The sequence below is a fragment of the Coptis chinensis genome, chromosome 6, assembly GCF_015680905.1.
Source record: "Coptis chinensis isolate HL-2020 chromosome 6, ASM1568090v1, whole genome shotgun sequence".
Taxonomy (NCBI): Eukaryota; Viridiplantae; Streptophyta; class Magnoliopsida; order Ranunculales; family Ranunculaceae; genus Coptis; species Coptis chinensis.
This window is the reverse complement of record NC_141461.1, coordinates 2,157,139-2,178,193: the sequence shown is the minus strand read 5'-3', so window position 1 is coordinate 2,178,193 and position 21,055 is coordinate 2,157,139. Positions and strand designations below refer to the sequence as shown.

The window sequence follows — 21,055 nt, the reverse complement described above, 5'->3', positions numbered from 1 at the left end:
GCTCTTATACTTATTGCTTGTGGATTAAGTAGTAGCTTTTATTGCTTTATCGTGTTTGTTGTAATAACTACCAAATTCTTGGGTAGGTGATTACTTTGGTGTGAGCTCCAAGAGAAATCATTTGGGATACAGAGTAACTAAGTTGAGGTGTGACTTTCTAGTGAAATCTCCCAACAGAAAGTTCTCAAGGTAATATACCAAAATTGCTTAAAGTGAAATCAAACATGGAGAAGGCATAGCACTTTGGCATTTATGTTTCTTATTGTTAATACAGTAACACTGATTCTATCTGTATCATTTGTGCACAAAAAGAATTGACACAAGAAAACAGTAGAAACAAAGCAAATTACAACTTAAACAGAGACTTGTACATGAAAAAATAATAATAATAAGAGAGAAAAAAGTACATTTATTCTGATAGGCGACAACATCAGCCTTACAAATTCTCTCCAGGCCACTTGAGGACGACAAGTACACATGACCAGGGCCAGAATGGGCATATCCCGAATCTAGGACCTTAAGAAGGGGCAACCAGAAGTAGTTGTACTAGTTGTGGATGCCTCCCCAACATCAAGAAGAGGACCCTTCAGAAGTTGCCCAAGTAAGACATTTGGATCATAAAATATCTGAACCTTCTCAAGTTTCATGGATTCATCAAGCTGCCAAGGAATTCCAAAGAATTAAAAGGAAGAATATGTACACTTCAAAATGTTATATTAGTGTTCAAAGTACAGAACATAAAGAGTCGAATATTTATTTGTAAATGAGTAGGATGAGATATAATAAGGACTTGAAAGAGAAGATAAGGAAATAGCGTTACCGTGAAGATGGCAGTTCCATAAAATTCTACCAGCTCTCCAGTGGGAGCATGACCTTTGAAAGGACCTTCCATGTAAGCCCAGTGTCGAAATTTGTAGACAATTTCAGGAGCATCTGAATAAACTTCAAGAACTTCAATCGCAAATCCACGTAGGAATGTACCTCTGAATACAAGTTGAGATGATTCAGATGTTTCTTGGCTTGGATCATATGCACGTAGATTCACTGGCAGAGTAGTTTGCAAGAATGCATTGTACCCTCCAATACCTAGTACATCTTCAAGCTTGGCAGCCGGGCTCCCTACACAAAATCACCGGCATATTACATGGTAAAATTTCTAAAGAGCACATCACTTTCTTTTTATCTTTCACTAGTTACATATTTTGAGTACAACTAGGCACGAATGCCATCATCAGCGGCATCAGACATGCTCACTGACATTCCTCAAGTCCTTAACTACCTTGGGCTAGAACCGTGCCAGTGGACTTTATTTAGAAATGCCACAATACTAGCTTAATTTTAACAAGAACTAAAAATTGTACACACGAGGATTTGCAAGATATGTACCATTAATGCTGGATGTGAACGTTTCAGGATTCAGGGTTTTGAAGTCTTGCGGTCGTACTTTATGGAATATTTCCATTTCCCATGACTTCAACAGTCGTTGCACTTTTTCCTCCAGAGTTCCCACTGCCCATTCCTAGAACAAACAAAGGAAATGGTGAAGCTCAATTCAAAACTCAACAAAACAGTTGCCCACCTAACTACTGGCTTAGCTAATTATTCACAACTTTAGATTGAAATGAAATAACCGTGCATGGTTATGTCAAGTAACTCATTTGTTGAGCAAATTACCTGGGTCCTGCCTTCTTCAAAGAGCTTGTTTACAATATCATAGGTTGGAGGTGCACCGAACCTCCAAACGGTGTTCTTTTCTCCCTCTCCCCATATATATGATCGGTACTTATCATATCCCTCTACCACCACTTCAGATACTTTTCCGGAAGCCATAGTCAGCTAGTTAATAACAATGACTAGTTGTCTTAACAAGAGAAGAAAGATATGACATGAAGAGAGCAAAGGAGCAGGTTTATATAGATAAAATTATAAAATCCGTCTTCACGTGGCTGCTTCAAGGAACGTACAATTTCCACACAAAAAATATATGCGTGTGCAGACCATAAACCTTATTTGAAGTGAAATAAACGTATAATATTAGCATAGCTGACTATTCCCGGTTCGAGATTTACACTACCAGTTCGTTTTATAAAACATTGTCTTTAGTATATCCGTTTAAGACATGTGCCAATATACCAGATCCACTGTAAAATTCCGTATTGAAGTGTGACTTTGCATCTGCTCATCTATGTTATATTGTTATGCCATATTACCATTTCCCTAATTGTCGCTGTACAAACAAGTGAGAGGAGTAGAGGAAGACGGGGGAATTTTGGAATCGTTGCGAGAATAGAGATGTTTCAATACCCCTACTGATTGGGTCCGAACAACTCGATAAGTGCTAATTCCAGTCCAATGGGAAATAAATTTGGCACACATGGCCAGTGAGGCAAAAAAATTACCAAGTCAATTTTGATTTGTTGGATTGAATGCGTGGGCAGGGAATAAAACAAAAGGAAAAATAAGGAAAGAGAAAACGGAGACTAGATAGAAACTGGAAACTAAACCTAACAACTTTTTGTTTTTTTTATTTTTTTTTTTATCTATGAACGGTGATCAACGACGTCAATAGTTTCTGACCAATTTCGTCTCTTCTCTTCTATCTATTCAAAATCTCTTTTTAACATGCTTTCTTTGATTTATTCATCAATTCCAACTAATCAAATTCAAAGAACTTGAAATAGTTAACGTTGGTTGGTAAAGTTTCAAGAAAGATGAGTGGAAGAATAACTGGGAATTCCCGACTGATTATGCATCAAATTTCGAATAGTTAATTTAAATAGTGAGATTCTAGATAGATTTGATAAAGAACTTGGGTGCTCGCATGTGAAAGCGTTCTGTAATACTCAGGGCGGGCTCTGAATTTTGAGGGGCCCAAGACGAGTTTCTTAAAATGGGCCTATATTATTGAGAAAAAAACAAGTCTTTTACACAAGGTGTCATGGGCCAATGTTTGAGTAGACTGGACTACATATAATTTGACTGGACTAGACTGAACAATCTTTACATGTGGCCTAATTGGTATAAGATTATACTTGGGGGCCCAAATTTTGACCAACAAGTTGGGTGCCCTAAGCAGCCCGCCTAGTTGGCCTGCCCTCAGAGCTGGCTTGGTAATACTTGAAATCAAATACATTTGAGACAGCATAGAGCGAAAATTTCTTGCCTAATGTTTCAGTTTGTCAAAAGAGTTTTGTGCCCTCATATCATATGCTGAACAAAATGGAAAAATCAGAACAAGCACACATGCAAAAAGGATTGTAAAATATGTGCATAAGCTATATGTTTTCTTCAATTTTTCTATTGGTTGTTTTTGTTATATTTAATACTTGTCAAGTGGAAAAGAGAGATGGTCTGTTTAGTCTCCGTTTTCTCTCTTCTTATTTTTCTTTTCCTTTTATGTGACAGTGGTCCCCAATAAATTTAGCTTGCTACTTTTGCTAGTAGGTTGCCAAATTGGGTCATGTCATGTGCTAATATGCCTTTCGTTACTCGGATCAAGGAAAACACAATTTTTGCCGTGATTAAAAATAATACCCCATTTATAATTGGGAATTAGACATAGCTCTCCACTCTAATTTTTTTTAGATATGCCCCACCCCACCCGCCCCATCTTTAAAGTGGAGAGTGTCTAAAGAAAATTAGAGTGAGAAATTATGTCTAATTCCAAATTATAAAAAAGGTACGTCTAAAAACCCCTTCAAAATAAAACAACTTGCCTAGATGAGGCTACTAATTTTGCATTCGAGACTTTGGAATGAAATGTAGTCCATTTCGTAACAAATAGCCCTATTGGAAATAAGAATTTTTTTTTTTTGATAATTGCCTGATTGTATTCATTCAAAGATAAGAACATTACATTCAGGACAATAAGCTGCAAGCAAGAAAAACAAGGATGTAATCAGTACAACTGTAGCAAACAAGAACACTAAACATCCTGTCTTCTCAACATAAACTCCACCTAATCCAAGCACCCAACAAAGAACAAACAAAACCACATTGGAAACCCCATCTTTTCCTGACCCGACTTCAAACTTGCTCATTACCTCCACCGTGTTGGATCTCCCAGAGTAAAGACTCGAAAGTCTCCACAAACAAATCGCACAGTATAAAACTCCACGACAAAGGCGGCAGATTAGCAATTCCAAAAAAGAACGCCCCACCATAAGCCCAATAAATGAGCGGTGGCCTAACCAAGGTACCCAATCCAGCAATCCGGAGAGGGGATAGATAAAGGGAGAGAGCCATGGCTTTGGACAAACAAATTCTAAAACCAAACCAGAAAAACGGACTCAAAGGGCTGAACCCATGACATTGACGCCGATTGAGAGATGCTAGACTTAGAGGAACCAGCTTGAACCAAACACCACCAACAGAACACCCACAATAACCTAGATATGGCTTATTCATGGTCTTCATACAAGATAAGATCTTCAAAAATCGGAGAACCCAGATCTCAAGAAACTGCATAACAAGACCAATGCCGATCTTCCAAAGGGTTAGAGAAACCCCTATATACAAACATAGAAGACGAAAAAAGAGAAGCTTTTTTTCTTTTTCTTCTTCTTCATCACTTCCAGTTGGGAGATCGAAAATAGTCTACGAGGTTTAGGTTGTAGGAGAGGTAAGATTTGAGTGTGAGAGACTAGGGTTTGAGAAAGAGATAGATCTAGGTTGGTAAGTGGAGGAGAAACACTGCTTTCGCCCGCAGGAGAGGCTCAGAACCTAAATGTTTTACCATTGGAAATAAGATTTTGTGTTCAAGACTTTGGAATGAAATACAGTCTATATGCTTTGCTTGGTTCACTGCAATTGGTTGCATTTGCACCCATTTCCCTCTAATTTCCCATTTATTAGTGTTTGACCCGCTATTGCTTAGAACCCGTTAGTCCGTTACAGCAAATGGGTTTCTCCACTTTCTGCTATAAATAACTCCCACAACAACCATTTCGCAACCCAAAAACCCAAAAGAGAGATAACAAAGGACTTGAAAAAGTACCGCGTGCTCACCACAAGTAGGCCTTTGAAAATTCAAAAAATGTGTTACTCGACCTCTCTAAGTATGTTTTTCAAGAAGTATGGTCAGTTAATTGATTGCATTTGTGAGGGTGTACAGTCCATAGTATAAATTTGGAGATATCTATCCAGATTTCAAAAAAATATATATAAATATCACGATATATTCAAAGATATATACGACTACAAATATCGATGATATTTCAACAATATTTGTGATATTTATAATATTTAGAGATATTTTATGTATATAACAATTTTATTTAATATTTACTATTATATTTTAAATAAATATAAATAATATATCACGATATATCAAAAAATATCTATAATATCTACAATATTTATCGATATTTTAAATATATCCACAATATATATCCAGAAATAAAAATATCAATAAATATCCATATTTTGATATTTTGTACTATGGTACAGTCAATAGTTTCGGTTCGATGAAGAACTCGTTGAACGATCTACTATTTTTAGGTTGATATCAATTTTTTACTCGTCAATTGCAAGTTTGCAACACCTCTAAAGAATCCTGAGAAACTCCATTACCTATACTCGGGCTTTGGACCCGTCAATTGCAAGTTTGCAACACCTCTAAAGAACCCTGAGAAACTCCATTATCTACACTCGTCTTTGGACCCCAGCCAGTGCTAGCCTTGCCAATATTTTGTGATTTGGACGTACATTGACTATTGACATAAATCGATCTACACAAGGCCTGAATACATATCCATTTAGTCCAGTCTGAATTATGGGTGTCAAAATAACCCTCAAACCCTCACTCACCCTGCTCATGGGCCAAAAAAGCCTTCAAAATAAAACCCCCACACATTCGTGGGCCCTACCCCAGCCCTCAAGCCTTTGAGGAGAGAATAAAAGCCTAGATTTTGAAACTTAAGCCTTCCCTCACGTCTGGCCCTCATTAGACACTCAACATTTATTACATATATTTTAATAATTTTTTTTTATAATATATTTTATTTTAGCATTTATATATCAAAAATCACTTAAAAGAACATTTATCTATTAAATTTGCTTATAATTTCATTATAATATTTATTAAACAAATTTAACTGATTTTAATTAACTAATACAACTTTAACAAGTTTTTTTTAATAGTTTGAAGGTTTAATTATGAAATACAATTTTATCATTTTTAACTAATGTTTCTAAATTATTTTGTAAATCAAATGTAGAATTTTATCATTTTTAACTAATGTTTCTAAATTATTTTGTAAATCAAATGTAGAACATAGTGTCCAACCCTCACGTTTGGCCCTCAAGCCGAGGGCTAAGGAACGGGTAAAGGGTTCGAGACTTAAGCATTGGCCCAACCCGACCCGACTCTCGAGATAAATGAGAGTAGAGTTGGCCCGGCCCTCAAAGTATAAAGGCTTCATTGTTTAGGGCCGGGCAACCCATTTGACACCACTAATCTGAATTCATCCATACCCGATGAATTTCAAACAATGCTGAACAGCTTATTTCAGAACTTACAGAATTGCCAAATCAAAATCCCTAAAACATTAGTAAACCTACCTTAAAATTTTCAGTAGCTTTCAATTAATTGGCTATCTTTTAGTGAAGATTAAAGAATTTTACCTAATAAGCTTTTCCAGACAAGTTCTCCCTTCGAATTTTTTTCTCGTATTCCATGCAATATTAAACCAAAAAGAGGACTACTTATATCATACGGTGACAAAAATAATAAACCAAATACCGAAATCTAAAAGTTATTATTAAATATAAATAAACAAATAAAATGAGTCAGAAATCTCGTGTGGATTGCTTAGTTCATTGCATCAAAAATTGATGCTAGCTCAAGCATAAGAAATTCATCATTCCATATTACTACACTACAATAATATGAATAAAGATAAGATCCATTTCTACCACAAAATCAAAAAATTGAATCTTAGAAACATAATTAAGGTTAAATATAAGGAACCATCAGAAACCAAAATTTATCCCCAAAAGCGTTAATTAAAACACTGTACGGTCCGCATCATGGTTGGCCTTTATAAGACCGCATCACTTGGCTCCTCCAAATAAACATTACAATTTTGAATAAAAAATAAATTAATAATATGTAATAAAAGAGTGCTCAGATAAAAATGGGTTTTGAGTCATAATCAGCACAGACTATTAAGAAATAATCTCAGAGTGGTGCGTGACTTTGAAAAATCTTCATAGCACTAAAAATAATTACAAAAGAAAACTGAATCATGAAAAATGCTGAAACTGTAGAATCGAGGGAAGTGGCTTTTGAGGAAGTGGCTCTTCCTATTATATAAGAGAACCCAATATGAAACCCTAGTAGCTAATTGTTGTAATTTGACAATTTTGCCATTCGGTGTTCCTGTGCTCTCACTACTAGTGTAACTAAATTAGGATGGACACATAATTGGACTGCCGACTCTATCAAATCAAAATTCCGAAGAATATGGCTATCCGGTTTTCGGAAGAAAAACCGAGATATTCAATGACATTTTGTGGCATTTTGTACTATGTCGAATTGTTTCTTCCTTCCCTGATTTCCAAGTCATACAAAGCATAGTACAAAATATCAGAATATGGGTATTTATCGATATTCAATTTCTGGATATGTATCGTGGATATATGCCCCTCTTTGGAGATATTTAACATTGTTTCACATGCAAATATCGTAGATATATTCAAAATATCGACAAATATGATATTGTAGATATTTCTTAATATATCATGATACATTATTTATATTTATTTGAAATATAATATTAAATATTAAATAAAATTGTTATATACATAAAATATCGCCAAATATCTCCAAATATCACAAAATATCTCCAAATATCACATATATCACAAATATCGTCAAAATATCATCGATATTTACAGATGTATATATTTCTAAACATATCATGATATTTATATATTTTTTTCTGAAATCCGGATAAATATCCCCAAATATTGCGATATATCGGGATATTTTGTACTATGATACAAGGTACACAAAATGATATGGATTATAATAAGGAACACAAAATGACTACATGTTGGAATTGTGTTAACCATGACCGAACTGAAATTTACCTGTTTTTGTTAGTAAAGAGAACGAATCTATCTAAAACTCTGAATCAACTGAACACCTTCTCTATAGTTTCTTCAATATAAACTACAAGGTTACGCTAGCATTGAGTAAAAACTTATACAAAAGTGTAATTCTATGAATCCAATCTGGAAAAGTATACAGGTATTCTCATAACACGTGTAAATCTACTGTAACACAAAATTTTATCAAATGTACATCACCTTCAACTTTTGGTTAACTACGAAACTAAGCTAATTCTGAAAAATTAAGTAAAAAAAAATCAAAGTACCTGTTGCAACGAGTTTTGTGTATTCACCGACTCTGCTTTGATCATATTTGACCTACAACTGTACACTCGGAGGCTATTCTGTATGTGTTCTAGCAAAAATATGTTCCAAGTCACGGTTATTCATCTACGGACTTCCTTACCCGTGAACAGAATAGTCTTGTCAGAAACTCTATTAAGAATATCAGGAAATTCTTGCCAAAACTTTGAGTTGAGGAAAAGAAACCCACTAAACGAAGATGTTGAAGACTTCATAACTGACTCCAAGGCCAGATCCTCAAAATATAACAACCTGCAACTGATTTTTATGATGGATGCCCACGAGAATTATCTCGATCTCTGATCTCAAAAACTGGTGATATAGATGGGTTATAATGTCTCTTTGCACTAGCCAAACCACTGTCACTAGCACTTCCTTCGACAAGATGATCACGCGCTTCTGTGAATTCCTCTGACCACGAATTCAAGGGAATAAAAGAACTGTCATCTTTAGATTTCCTCCTACGCGCCTCATGCTGCTTCACATTTTCAGATATCTGATGAAAAGTTTTGTTTATCTTTGCAATTCCTCGCTCTACCGGTTCAACGACATGTGAAACTGTGTATTTCATGTCGTCAACCATCTAGTAATAGACAAAACCGAGAATAATCAGAATGTTAGAGGTAAGAAATATTCAAATCTTCAAGAACTAAAAAATAGAAATGACAAAAACAAAAGTTACGCACAATTTCTCCACTTCCCATGACCACATCACGGACACTTTGTGGGAAATTTAATCGCTTCTCTCTCGCATCATGTTGAGCAAGATGCACCCTGGTAGACCTTGCACTATCTTGAACCTCATCTGGATCTGGAGGTGTTCCTAGTGCAGCATAATCATCCAAGACAGCAACATTACGTACACATCTTTCCCCACGTACATAAGGTTTGGCTGGAAAGACATGAAGATGGACAACAGCAGCAACACCCATCTGTTCCACAAAATCACAAAGAGATCCTCAAAACGTAAGATGACTTGAGCTTACATTAACGAACAAAATAGAAGGAAAGATTCAGTTCTAACTTACACATTTATGTAACACATGATAGAAATGCTAAATGTTCTAGGATAACAATAGCAACATCAGGAAAGGAAAAAACATCACACTGCAAGTTTTGTCCGGATTAAAATATTATGATTTGCATTTATGTATTACAATCTATCTGATGTATTCTTGAAACACACTCGAAGTCAAATTCAGCAAAACACATAAGTTAGCCCCTTGTCTCCAAACTTACATTGACATGCCTATAAATCCATGAAATAATTAGAATCTTAATCACTCCATATGTCGCTTAAGCCATTACAAAATTTCCTTTTTACTTATTTTCCCCACAACCATACAAATTCCACATGTGAGTAAAATCATCGTGTGTTTTAACACATTAGGACTTCACTCTTTTCATTCTCTTACTCTTAGATTTTAATTATCCTATACAATCGTCATGACACTCAAAGGGTGTAACTTGTAAGCTGTTTGCCAGAAAATTGATGAACCAAACCTCAATGCAGATGATGTAGTCTTGAATGCGTGTTTTCAACTCTTGCGCCAAAGACCCCTTAAATGCTCCCATCGAGAAGAGAAATGCAATAATTACGCCTTGCCACCATGTTAGGAATACAATTGATTTGAATGTAAGAAATTTAGCCAAAGGCTTGATAGGCTCCAACTTCTCTTTGATGACAGAATAAAACTGTACAAGGCAATATAAAGCCCATGTTTGACTGAAATTCAGAACTACTGCTAGATATGGATACCTGCATGCAATTTAACATATTTATTGGTTAAATACAAACATGGATAGTGTACAAAACTTAATACAACCCGTTAAGCCGATTGGCACAACAGAAAGCAGGTGGAGCATTTTGATTAATCTTGGTAAAGGGCGGATTAAGGTATCATCATTCCCTGGTATAATCTCTCTTCAGAGTCATGTAATGCAAACCAGTCACACTTCTGTGGTTTGGGTGTTTGGAAGAGCAGAGTTCTAATTCAAATTGTACCGTATTTTATGTGAATTTAGCAACCACATTCCTCAAAAAATCGGAGTTTTCCCTCTATTTGGACCAATAAACCTTTGCTTTACCAAGTGCACCCGTAAATAAAACCAGAGAAAAAAACCTGTTCCTCTAGTATGGTGGGGTACAAAAAAGGACAAAATATTGTACAGTTCACAAAATTTTACATAGGAAATAAAAATTTTACAATGACATACATACCCATATCTCCAGTCAAACTTTCCTTCTCCATAAACTCCGAAAAATTCAAAAACAATCGCTAACAGTGCACAGATCATTTTCAGTATCATCTGGAAAACACAAGTTTCAGTATAAAAGATCTAAGATTCCAAACTTGCACATACAGAGTGGTCAAGAAGGGAAGACATACATATTGAACAATCCCAATTTTCACTGCATGATAGAAATCAGGGCCAAGATACCACTGCCTTAACAAGCAGTTTAGTGGAAAAGGATGCCGAACTACTCCCTCTGAATAAGCCACTTCCAAAAGAGGAATGTCATAATCGATTTGTTCCTTTGACTCCATATATTTAATTGTATTCTCCTCACCACCTATAAAAAATAGCTTTTTAATCAACATCATATTATATAGGAACACTTGGACGCCATATTATAAACTGTATAGTAAGTGAAAAAAAAAAGAAAAAAAAAAGGAAGATTGCATTGAATTTTAAGTTCATTACTAGCATCTTGAGTGTTGTTGTACACCACACACATACAGTGATGTGGACATGAGTGAAGTCAAAGTCGAGTCAAGCCCATGGGTCGCATAGGCGAGCCCCCATATTATTTAGTTGGTCCAATTTGAATTGTTTTAATTAGTAGCAGCCACATGTCTTGTTTTAATTGGTTTGCTTTGTTGCCAGTTAGTATAAATAAGGACATGTAACTTAGGGTTTCAGTGGAGTTGTTTTGTTTGAGAATTTATGAGATTCAATAAAAGAGATTTTTAGGTTTTCTTTTCATTTGTTTCAATTAAAGTGTAGATTTTGATAAACTGTTGCTTCTGCCAGTTTAAATTTACATTATACAGATCACATATACATGTACTGTTTCTTCAACTATCTGTCAAGACCCACCCTCCCCAGGAGATTTCATTTGTTAAAAAAAAAAAAAAAAGGCTGAACTATGGTCTCAACATCAAAAGAAAACACATTAATATAATTCAACACTAAAATGATTCACATCTACTGCTTCCAAATAGCATGTCACCAAATGGAAGTTCACCACTTATTTAACAGGTTCTACAATATTTACATCATAACCACGATTCTACCTTGCGAAATAATTCTGTTTCTGAAGGTTTTAAGATATACCTCAAAGTCCAAAAGTATCTACTCATAGAAAATTTATCAACACCTGTTCTAAATTTATCATACCACTGTTTTGAAAAATTTAGACAATATTTCAACGGATTTCTGCAATCGGTTTTATGCCAAATGACATCCTACAAGGAATCCTGACAGCACTTGGTTACGTGAACACAGCTGTAGTAATAGCTGATCTCAAATCCTATTAGTCCATTTTATTTTGCTCACAATACTAACACATAATGATCTTTTATATTACCCAAAACATTACTTGCGTCCATTGGCAAACCAATATTAGACGGAGAGAGTAATATTTTAGTCCTTTCCCTTTCTGCTTCTCTATTCTTTCAATTGTGACTATACGATTTTCTCAATTCTCTCCTTGTTTCTCACCTCTTTCAACGTTCTTCTCATATTAGTCTTAAAAAATTCAACCTGAAATCCATGTATCATACAAGAGTATCGCCGTCTCGGTGTGTCCGACACTGATTTTCAAAAAAGATTGCGTCGTTATTACAAAGGGTTTATGAGGGTCAGTGTCCGGCACTTTGTGGCCTCATTGGATGCCACAGATGTGTCAGGGACACTTTTAATTGGCTTCAAATAGGCTATGCCAGAAAAGATGATTTAAATTCTTTAACAGTTTACAAAGGGGAGCTAAACCTAGTGCCATATATACTAATATCGATCTTGAAGTACATTCTACATGCAAAATTTCAGAAAAAGCAGGTATAGTAAAGCAACATACCTAAGCAGGCTATCAAGTATCGCTCAAAGCAATACAAAGCAAATGCCTCATAACAGTCGCGCATAATTTGACAATTGAATGCTGCATTTGAATCCACCAATGAGACAAACTGTTCAAACATTGAAGATTAGAGTAAATTAAGAAATGTGTTGCAAGAGAATTCATCAATGTAATTTATCTACACGTTGAAATCATATTTAATCCAAAACTTTCACACAAGTTATTAATTCTAACGAAACTAGAATTCATCATACCGATTCGGTTGCATAAACAGGAACCATCAATATGAGTCCAATCAGAAACTTCTGTTCCTGAAACGAAATATTGACAGCATAAATTTTATAAACGAAATAGATAACAAAAATTTCAAAACTCCAAAACACAATAGTGCCAAAAGTACAAACCTCAGGCTGGTTATAAGCAACAATGTGCTCGGTAATAAGATATAAGCACAATACAAGCGATATGAAGACAGGTATCCCTGCAGTGATAATTGTCCAGTTATAAATTATCTCGCCCCCAAGGTGAGGAGACCAAACTTTTCCAGCTCGACTCGTACACTCACCCAGAGTGAACAAGAATAACAAAGACCAAAAAACTCGTCTCCATTCCATTAAGCAGTAATTCACACTAAAACCACCAACTCATTTGCTACAATGCAAATGGAAAAAAAAATTAGCCATGTCTTAAAATCAATATAAGCTCAAATGCTAACATGCAATTAAAACCATATAACATCAGAGCATGTAAACACAATTAAAACAATAATAAACACGTTTATATAAATAATGACATGTTCATCAAAAGAATTGTGGAAATTACGAAAAAGGGTTAGAAGAGTTTTGAGAACGAACCTGAGGGAGCGAAGGAGCCGAGAGAGAGAGAATAAAAAAAAAAGGAGTTGCTTGGGAAGTTAGGAAACTTTTTCGAACAACTGATATTTATATATTTGTTTTTCTTTCTTCTAAACATTCGCGGTTTTCCACGTAAGATTAACAAACGTGGCCAATCGTATCGATTTGAGAGTGGCATCTGGTGAACTTTTGTGGGTTGAAAACTGATATAACTAACAACCGATATTTTCGTATATTTCCGGTACTTTTCGACAAGTTTGGGTATCAGTAATTCAGTATATCAAGTAACTTTCATGTCGAATTCTTGAAATTTCAATACACACAATACATTTTCAATATTCCGAGACTAAATTCCCTTTTTAACGTAACGCATTTTTGGCATCTAATGTATGTTGAGTTTCGGTCTTTTGAGACTAGGGATTTTTGAAAAAATGGAATTTTATAAGTATTGGAATGGTTGTCATTAATGAAATCTTAGTGGTTGGAATAGCTGTTGTAATTACCCTCCGTTCTACGCTTATGTCACACGTGTCTACACCAGGTCGTATCTCCACCAACTCGTACTACTTGACTAGCACGTCATAACGACCCAAACTCAGGTCGTTCCGAATTTCAGTTACAGCCATATATGAAAACAAATCATCTAGTGCAATCTGGGAGCCATATATCAACTACCTACAGCTGTGGTGAATTTGGTGAGATAAATATGGATAACAGTGGAGTCTCAAATATTATAGGCATTGGGGATGTTTATGTAGAAACCAATGTCGGCTACACCTTGACACTCAAAGATGTAAGACGGCTACATAAAAGGTACGATTTTAAATAGATGTACTAATTGTTTGGTTATAAAGCAACACAGGGTGTCTTTCCAAATATTTCTCTCTCATAGAAAAGACAATGTCCTTGAGCTTGTACATATAAATTTATGTGGTCCTATGAAAGTGAAGTCCCATGGGGGAGCTTTGCACTTCTTGACTTTATATGGGCATATAGTCTGAAGACCAATGATGAAGTACTTAGCGTATTCAAGACTTTCCATAGTATGGTGGAAAGAGAGACAGAGAAGCCTTTGAAGTGTATTCACTCAGATAATGAGGGTGAGTACATTAAGCCATTTGAAGAGTATTGCAAGAGTCATGGGATTCGTCATGAGCAGACCGTTCCCAAGACTCCACAACACAATGGTATAGTCGATAGTATGAACCAGACCATTGTAGAGAGGATGAGATGCATATTGTCTCACTCTAAGTTGCTAGGTAGAAACAATGCGCACAACCGTACATGTGATCAACCTATCGCCTTCGAAGCCTATGAATAGTGATTATCCAGAGAGAATATGGTCAGTCAAATATATTGATTATGGATACTTGAGGGTATTTGGGTGTAGGGCATTTGTTCATATTCCTAAAGATGAGAGATCCAAGCTTGATGACAAAGCTAAACAGTGCATTTTTTTGGATTATGGGGATGAGAAGTTTGGCTACAAACTTTATGATCCGATTAACAATAAGGTAATCTAAAGTCGAGATGTTGTGTTATTGGAAGACCAAACTATAGCAGACTTTGAGGATGGTGAGAAGCTAGAAGCTTTCACTAAATATCTTGTTGATTTAGAACTAGAAGTTCTGTGGAACGTGCAGAAGGCATTAAGAATACAGAGAACCATGAGTTTGAAGCTCACGATGATGATCATATTGCTCATGATGAGATAAAACCTATTGATATAGAAGATGCATATGAAATGTATGAACCACCACCTAAGCAAATGAAGTGCATCCTCCTGAGTCACAAGAAGATGGGGCAAGGAGGTCCAACAGAGAGAGACAAGCTTCAACCAAGTATCCACCACATACGTATGTTTTACTATCTAATGGTAGAGAACCTATGTACTATCAAGAAGCTCTTGAAGGTACAGACAATGAGAAGTGGTTGAAGGCCATGCATGATGAGATGTATTCTCTGCATAAGAATCACACTTATGACTTAGTTGAGAAACCGAAAGGAATAAAAGTTCTCAAGAATAAGTGGATCTTCAAAGTCAAGCATGGGGAGAATAATCCATACCTAAGGCACAAAGATCACCTTATTATGAAGGGATTCGGTCAAAGGAAATGTATTAACTTTGATGAAATTTTCTCTCATGTAGTTAAGACGACTTCTATCATAGTGGTATTGGGTCTGACCAAAAGTATGAACCTAGAGGTTGAGCAACTATATGTCAAAATAGCTTTTCTTCATAGAGACCTCGAAGAAGATGTATGCATGGACCAGTCAGAGGGGTTTGAGATCAAAGGCAAGAAGCACCTAGTATGCAAGCTAATAAAGAGTTTGTATGGGTTGAAGTAGACACTGAGACATTGGTACATAAAGTTGATTCCTTTATGATGAAGCATGGCTACATGAAGTCCGTTTCCGATTATTGTGTATTTGTTCATAAATTTCTAAATGGGAAATTCATAGTGCTCTTATTGTATGTGGATGATATGTTGATAGTTGGCCAGAACATCAACAAAATATCCAAGCTGAAGAAAGACTTGAGTAAATCCTTTGAGATGAAGGATTTGGGTCAAACAAAGTAGATACTTGGTATACGGATCACTCGTGACAGAAAGAGTGGGAAGTTGTGGCTTTCTCAAGAAAGTTACATTAAGAAGGTGTTGAAGAGATTCAACATGGATCAAGCGAAGCCAGTCATTTGTCCACTTGGTGGCCGGTTCCGCATGACCACAGATATGTGTCCAAAGGGTGAGCATGAGCAGAGTCAAATGGAAAATATTCTTTATGCATCCGCAGTGGGCAGCTTAATGTATGCAATGGTGTGTACAAGACCGAATATTGCTTTCACCGTTGGTGTTGTAAGTTATTTTCTGTCAAATCTGGATAAAGAGCATTGGAAAGGTGTTAAATGGATATTGAGATATCTCAAGAGCACTTCCAAAGTGTGTTTGTGTTTTGGTGGGAGTAAGACATTACTTGAAGATTACACGGATGTAGACATGGAATGAGATGTTGACTCTATGAAGTCCACCTCCGGTTATCTATTTACTTTTGCAGGGAGAGCAATTTTTTGACAATCTAAATTGCAAAAGTGTGTTGCCCTCTCCACTACAGAAGCCAAATATATTGCAGCCACTGAATGTTGCAAAGAGATGCTATGGATGAAGAGGTTATTCGATGAATTAGGGTTAAAGCAGAAACAGTTTGTAGTTCTATGTGACAGTCAGAGCGCTATTTATTTGAGGAAAGAATATGAGTTTTCATTCTAGATCCAAGCACATACATGTGCATTATCATTAGATTATAGAAGTTCTCGAAGACAAGCATTTGTGTATTGAAAAGATTAATACCGACAATAACGGGTCAGATATGATGACCAGAGTCTTACCGAAAAAGCAAGCTTGATGTTTGTTGTGCTACCGCCGGAATGGTAGAACACTCCTTCTGTTGATTTGTGAATGCATTGAGGTATCTCCCTCACTGTTCGAGAGGAGGAGATTGTTATAGTTATCCCTCACATGAGGAAGAAGGAGAGAATCTGGTATTGTTTGTGTGAAGAGGTTTGAGCGAGCGCACGCTCAGAAATGGTCTTGCCCAAGGCTCCCTTGGAGAGAAAAAGAAAATAGTTTTTTTTCAGCCCTTTTACAAAACAAGTCTACTGGACTTTTATGAGGAAAATCGAAGAAGGCACGCACGCTCAAATTGGTCTTGCCGAGAGCACACACGTGCTCATGCCTAAACTTGTCAATTTCTATTTTTCTACAGTAACCGCGAAATTGCAGTTTACTATAAAACACAGAAGTAAGGTTTTGGAAAACCTAAGTCTTGAATAGAAACCCAATTTTGAGCTAGAGCAATCAAAATTGAGAGAATACCCTTGCAAAGAGAAAAGCTTGTAAGGAAAGAAGAGTGATCTAGTAAGATGGAGAGACTTGAGAGGAGTAATTGTAATATTCCTTTCCATACTAATAAAATGATTAGCTTTTATGAAAGTAGACATCATTGGGCGAACCACGGTACACCTTTATGTTGTGGTATGTTTTACTTGCTTTATATTTCTATTACTTGTTTATGATAGTTATATTTATAATTTAGGTTGTGGTTATTGGTTGTAGTTAAAGTTTAGATTTTTTATTGGAGTAGAAGATTGTCCAAGAATAAGCTATCTTAGTAGGGATCAATTGGTATTGTTTTTTCCCAACAGACTAGTAGTTGTGCGTAGGGGTGTCAAAATGGCCCTCAAGCCCCCAGCCCGCCTGCCCCGACCCATCCCATGGGCTGAAAAAGCCCTCAAAATAAAACCCTCACACATTCGTGGGCCGGGCCTATCTGGCCCTCAACCCTTTTAAGGGAGGATAAAGGCCTAGATTTTGAAACTTATGCCTGACCCTCATTAAGCTCTCAACATTTATCACATATATTTTAATAAATCTTCATACAATATATTTCATTTTAACATTAATACACTAAAAATCATTTAAAATAACGTTTATCTCTTAAATTTGCCAACCTTATAATATTTTATGAAATGAATTTAGTTGATCTTAATTTACTAATACAACTTTACCATATATTTTTTTAGTAGTTTGAAAGTTTAATTGTGAAGTGCATTCAATTTTATCATTTTTAACTAATGTTTATAAATTTATTTTATAAATCAAATGTATAACATAGTATCTGACCCTCACGTTTGGCCCTCAAGCCAGGCCCTTCAAGCCCTCTCAAGAGGGTAAAAGGGTGGGTAAAGACTTCGAGATTTAAACATTGGTCAGACCCAACCTAGCTCTCAAGGCAAATGAGGATTGGGCTGGCCCAACCGTCAAAACATAAGTGCTTCGTTGTTTGAGGGTCAGGCCAGCCTGGCCCATTTGACACCACTAGTTGTGCGCTGTACGCTAGAGTCTGGTCACTCTGATAGTCTTATCTAGCCGTCTAACTAGAAACTCCTTAAATCTTTACAGCAGCTTCTGGAACAAGACAAGATTTTTTTTTTTTTTTTGGATAACAAGATTATTGTGATGACTAAGAGTCCATCGATCACTATAATTTAGACATACCAAGGATATTCAAGTAAATATTCCCTGCTACAGATTGCCACCAATCTCCATATCTATCAGTTTCACAATGCAATCACTCCCCTTAAAAGTGTTTTCAGGATGACCTCATCTGTCACCTTGTCATTTAAATGTCCCTACCAAAGCAGGAAAAATACATTTATAAAACCACTCTTTAATTAGCCTTGAGTAGCACTCTAATACTCTATTACTGTCTGCTCTCTCATCTTCATATGGTCTGAAAGACTTAGTCTGGATTCTGGAAAGTGTGAACCAAAATAAAAAAAAAAATGGGGAGCTCAGAAGAGGAGAAACTAGTTGAAATGGTTCATGACTTCATTGAAGCAAGATCACCATCGCAAAGTTCTCTAACTTTTCCACAAGTGCTCCCTCTTGATCATCACCCTACATATCTCACTTTGCAGGTAATTTTTGTTTGTTCATTTTAACTAATGTGATTTGATTGTTTTGTTGGGATTTCTCATTTTATTCTTAAGTGGTTACAGGGAATTCTTGGGAGTGTTACAGATTCCGAGATGATTGTTCTTCAGAAAGTTTTGAAGTATTTGAAAAATATGAAGTTTGAGAGGAAAACTAGTAGTTTGAAGAAGTGGCTGGTAATGAGGTTGAGAATGGATGGTTTTAGTGCTTCTATTTGTAAAAGCAAAACTTCTTGGATTGCAACCGCAGATTGTTCATTAGGATGTAAGCTACACCAAGTCACCAACACCTTTTGTTCCATACTTCCAAAAACTCCATCTTTCTTGAAATTTGATTTTTACATCATTGAATTTTTCTTTTGGTTTACAGGTGATTATGAGTACATAGATATTATAATGGAGGATGAGAATGATGGTTCACTACGATTGATTGTAGACTTAGATTTCAACTCTCAGTTTGAATTGGCAAGGCCTACATCAACATACACAAATCTCTTGAAAGCTCTCCCTTCCGTCTTTGTTGGGAGTGAAGAAAGGCTATTCAAGATAGTTTCTATCCTTTGTTCAGCTGCCAAGCAATCACTAAAAGAAAGGGGACTTCACATTCCACCATGGAGGAAAACCAGTTACATGCAGTCCAAGTGGATTTCAGACTCACGAAAAGCATCAACAACTACTAACATTGGCAGAAAAACAAGTGAAGCTTCCAAAGGTGGTGATCACGAAGATAATTCCACTACATGGTCACCTCCAAAGATCAAGCCAAAAAGAAGGGATTTTGGGGGTGCTTCTGGCTTGACCAACCAATTTTCTAACACGAGTATAAACTGCTGCTAGATTTTTGAGTTGGTTCTGAAATTTAGTTATGCTAAAATTGAGTGATCGATGGGCTGCCTCAAATTTTGGTCTCCTTTGTTCTACATGGATCTTTTTTTTGCACTTTGTACTTTTGTGTTTTTTGGGCAATGAAGAATGGAGATACTAAGTGACTAACTACAATGTTTCTACAAATGAACTAACATCTCAGTCTTGTGCTCAGTGCTTTTTTGCAATTTTACAGATGAAGTTTTGATTCTTCTGAATATGGCGTACTCCTGAATGTGATGATTAAAGCGTTTCCCTTTGCTTTAATTGCCATTTGAATTACTAAAAGGCACTCTTACATACTAAAATAATAATGGGTCCCAAAACAATATAATTTGCATTTTCAGTTTCATTTTGGTTTTGGTTTTGGTACATCTGATGCTGCTAGCTTAGCCTGCAACAATGCAACATATGCTTAATTGTCTGGTGTCAATTGACATTTACACATTAGGGAGATATCTTTCTCATTAAATAATAAAGATTCGACTTATGTTAGTTGAGCAGCTCACTTGTTCAAGCAGGAGTGTACATAGAAACTTTGTTTCATCCCGACGCTATTAAAAAGAGGACATTGAACATTGAAGGGGAGAAACTTGGTGGCTAAGTTTGGAGTTTTGACCTGTAACTTTTACCAAATCCAGAAAAAAAATTGTCATTTGGTCTAGGTCTAGCCAACTTTAACGTTTTCCAATAGCATTGCACTTTCATTGCTGTCAACATCCCATTGTGTGCTTTTAAGTTTAACCCCGTTAAGAAATATAAAGTCTGGAAAATGGGTATAGAAAATCAGTAAACTTCCGTGTCTATGCGACTGTTGTCATGTTCTGTATGCAGGCGAGGTGTTCAAGAAGCTCAAGCTGACAACTGTTTCCTCTTTAGAGGAATTACACCTAGTAATGGACTAATGGACACAGGGGAAGAGTTGCATAGGTGCTTCCCTAGATAAAAATAAATAAATAAAATTCCTCACAGCTCCTTTACGAAGAACTTATAAAGCATCTTTAAAGGCAAAAAAAACAGCATGAAATTTGTAGATGTACTAGACCCTACCTCAATGGTAGCTATCAGACCTTGTTCATCCCTCTACATCAGTCCTACATTAGACTGTATAAATTCAGCATTGAAAAACAGGTATATATGCCATTCTAGTCTTAAGATTCTAAGTCGCATTTGAAATTATTTGAAGCCTTGAAGGTGTCACTAATTGTCTAATTAACATAAATTTCAATGTGGAGAAAAAAAATTTGTCTCCTGCTTTTGGAAGAGATGGTTAAAAATTTATATTGTTACAGATTTTTTATGTGGAACTAAAAACAGAAGCAAATGAGAACCAATTTATGAATG

At 36.0% G+C, this 21,055-nt stretch overlaps 3 protein-coding genes and 1 non-coding gene across 5 annotated transcripts; 1 reads left to right on the top strand and 3 right to left on the bottom strand.

Annotated features, from left to right (window-relative positions):
* Positions 1-227: 227 nt before the first annotated feature.
* On the bottom strand, positions 228-1,981 carry LOC147490654 (pathogen-related protein-like). The gene is made up of 4 exons (XM_086565660.1): positions 1,675-1,981; positions 1,387-1,519; positions 821-1,119; positions 228-659 (listed from the first exon to the last, which is right to left on the bottom strand). Exons 1-4 carry the CDS (start codon positions 1,828-1,830, stop codon positions 510-512), a joined length of 738 nt encoding a protein of 245 aa, XP_086421786.1. The 5' UTR covers positions 1,831-1,981; the 3' UTR covers positions 228-509.
* Positions 1,982-7,122: 5,141 nt separating this feature from the next.
* Positions 7,123-7,218, bottom strand: LOC147490653 (small nucleolar RNA Z221/R21b). The gene has a single exon (XR_015200489.1). It is a non-coding gene; the product is annotated as a small nucleolar RNA Z221/R21b (small nucleolar RNA).
* Positions 7,219-8,138: 920 nt separating this feature from the next.
* Positions 8,139-13,477, bottom strand: LOC147490652 (organic solute transporter ostalpha protein (DUF300)). Of its 2 annotated transcripts, XM_086568717.1 has the most exons (10): positions 13,354-13,477; positions 13,065-13,150; positions 12,904-12,980; positions 12,754-12,810; positions 12,500-12,608; positions 10,809-10,993; positions 10,640-10,728; positions 9,922-10,177; positions 9,105-9,350; positions 8,139-9,001 (listed from the first exon to the last, which is right to left on the bottom strand). In XM_086568717.1, exons 2-10 carry the CDS (start codon positions 13,111-13,113, stop codon positions 8,684-8,686), a joined length of 1,386 nt encoding a protein of 461 aa, XP_086424843.1. In that variant the 5' UTR covers positions 13,114-13,150; positions 13,354-13,477; the 3' UTR covers positions 8,139-8,683. The 2 variants fall into 2 exon arrangements, with proteins under 2 accessions (XP_086424843.1, XP_086424842.1); XM_086568716.1 differs by having other exon boundaries at positions 12,904-13,150; positions 13,354-13,476.
* A 5,220-nt stretch (positions 13,478-18,697) lies between these two features.
* On the top strand, positions 18,698-20,616 carry LOC147490651 (uncharacterized). Its single transcript, XM_086565439.1, has 4 exons — positions 18,698-18,832; positions 18,914-19,112; positions 19,218-19,667; positions 20,546-20,616. Exons 1-4 carry the CDS (start codon positions 18,698-18,700, stop codon positions 20,614-20,616), a joined length of 855 nt encoding a protein of 284 aa, XP_086421565.1.
* Positions 20,617-21,055: the final 439 nt, after the last annotated feature.

Bases quoted from the DNA above. Each gene is read 5' to 3' on its own strand.
- LOC147490654 (XM_086565660.1), bottom strand. From the start codon at position 1,830: ATGGCTTCCGGAAAAGTATCTGAAGTGGTGGTAGAGGGATATGATAAG. The intron at 1,120-1,386 runs GTACATATCTTG...GATTTTGTGTAG, and splicing joins GTTCACATCCAGCATTAATG to GGAGCCCGGCTGCCAAGCTT. The intron at 660-820 runs GTAACGCTATTT...ATTCCTTGGCAG, and splicing joins ATGGAACTGCCATCTTCACG to CTTGATGAATCCATGAAACT.
- LOC147490652 (XM_086568716.1), bottom strand. From the start codon at position 13,113: ATGGAATGGAGACGAGTTTTTTGGTCTTTGTTATTCTTGTTCACTCTG. The intron at 12,811-12,903 runs GTTTGTACTTTT...ATTTCGTTTCAG, and splicing joins TTGCTTATAACCAGCCTGAG to GAACAGAAGTTTCTGATTGG. The intron at 9,351-9,921 runs GTTTGGTTCATC...TTTGTGGAACAG, and splicing joins ACTACATCATCTGCATTGAG to ATGGGTGTTGCTGCTGTTGT.
- LOC147490651 (XM_086565439.1), top strand. From the start codon at position 18,698: ATGGGGAGCTCAGAAGAGGAGAAACTAGTTGAAATGGTTCATGACTTC. The intron at 18,833-18,913 runs GTAATTTTTGTT...AAGTGGTTACAG, and splicing joins CTACATATCTCACTTTGCAG to GGAATTCTTGGGAGTGTTAC. The intron at 19,668-20,545 runs GTATAAACTGCT...TTCTGTATGCAG, and splicing joins CAACCAATTTTCTAACACGA to GCGAGGTGTTCAAGAAGCTC.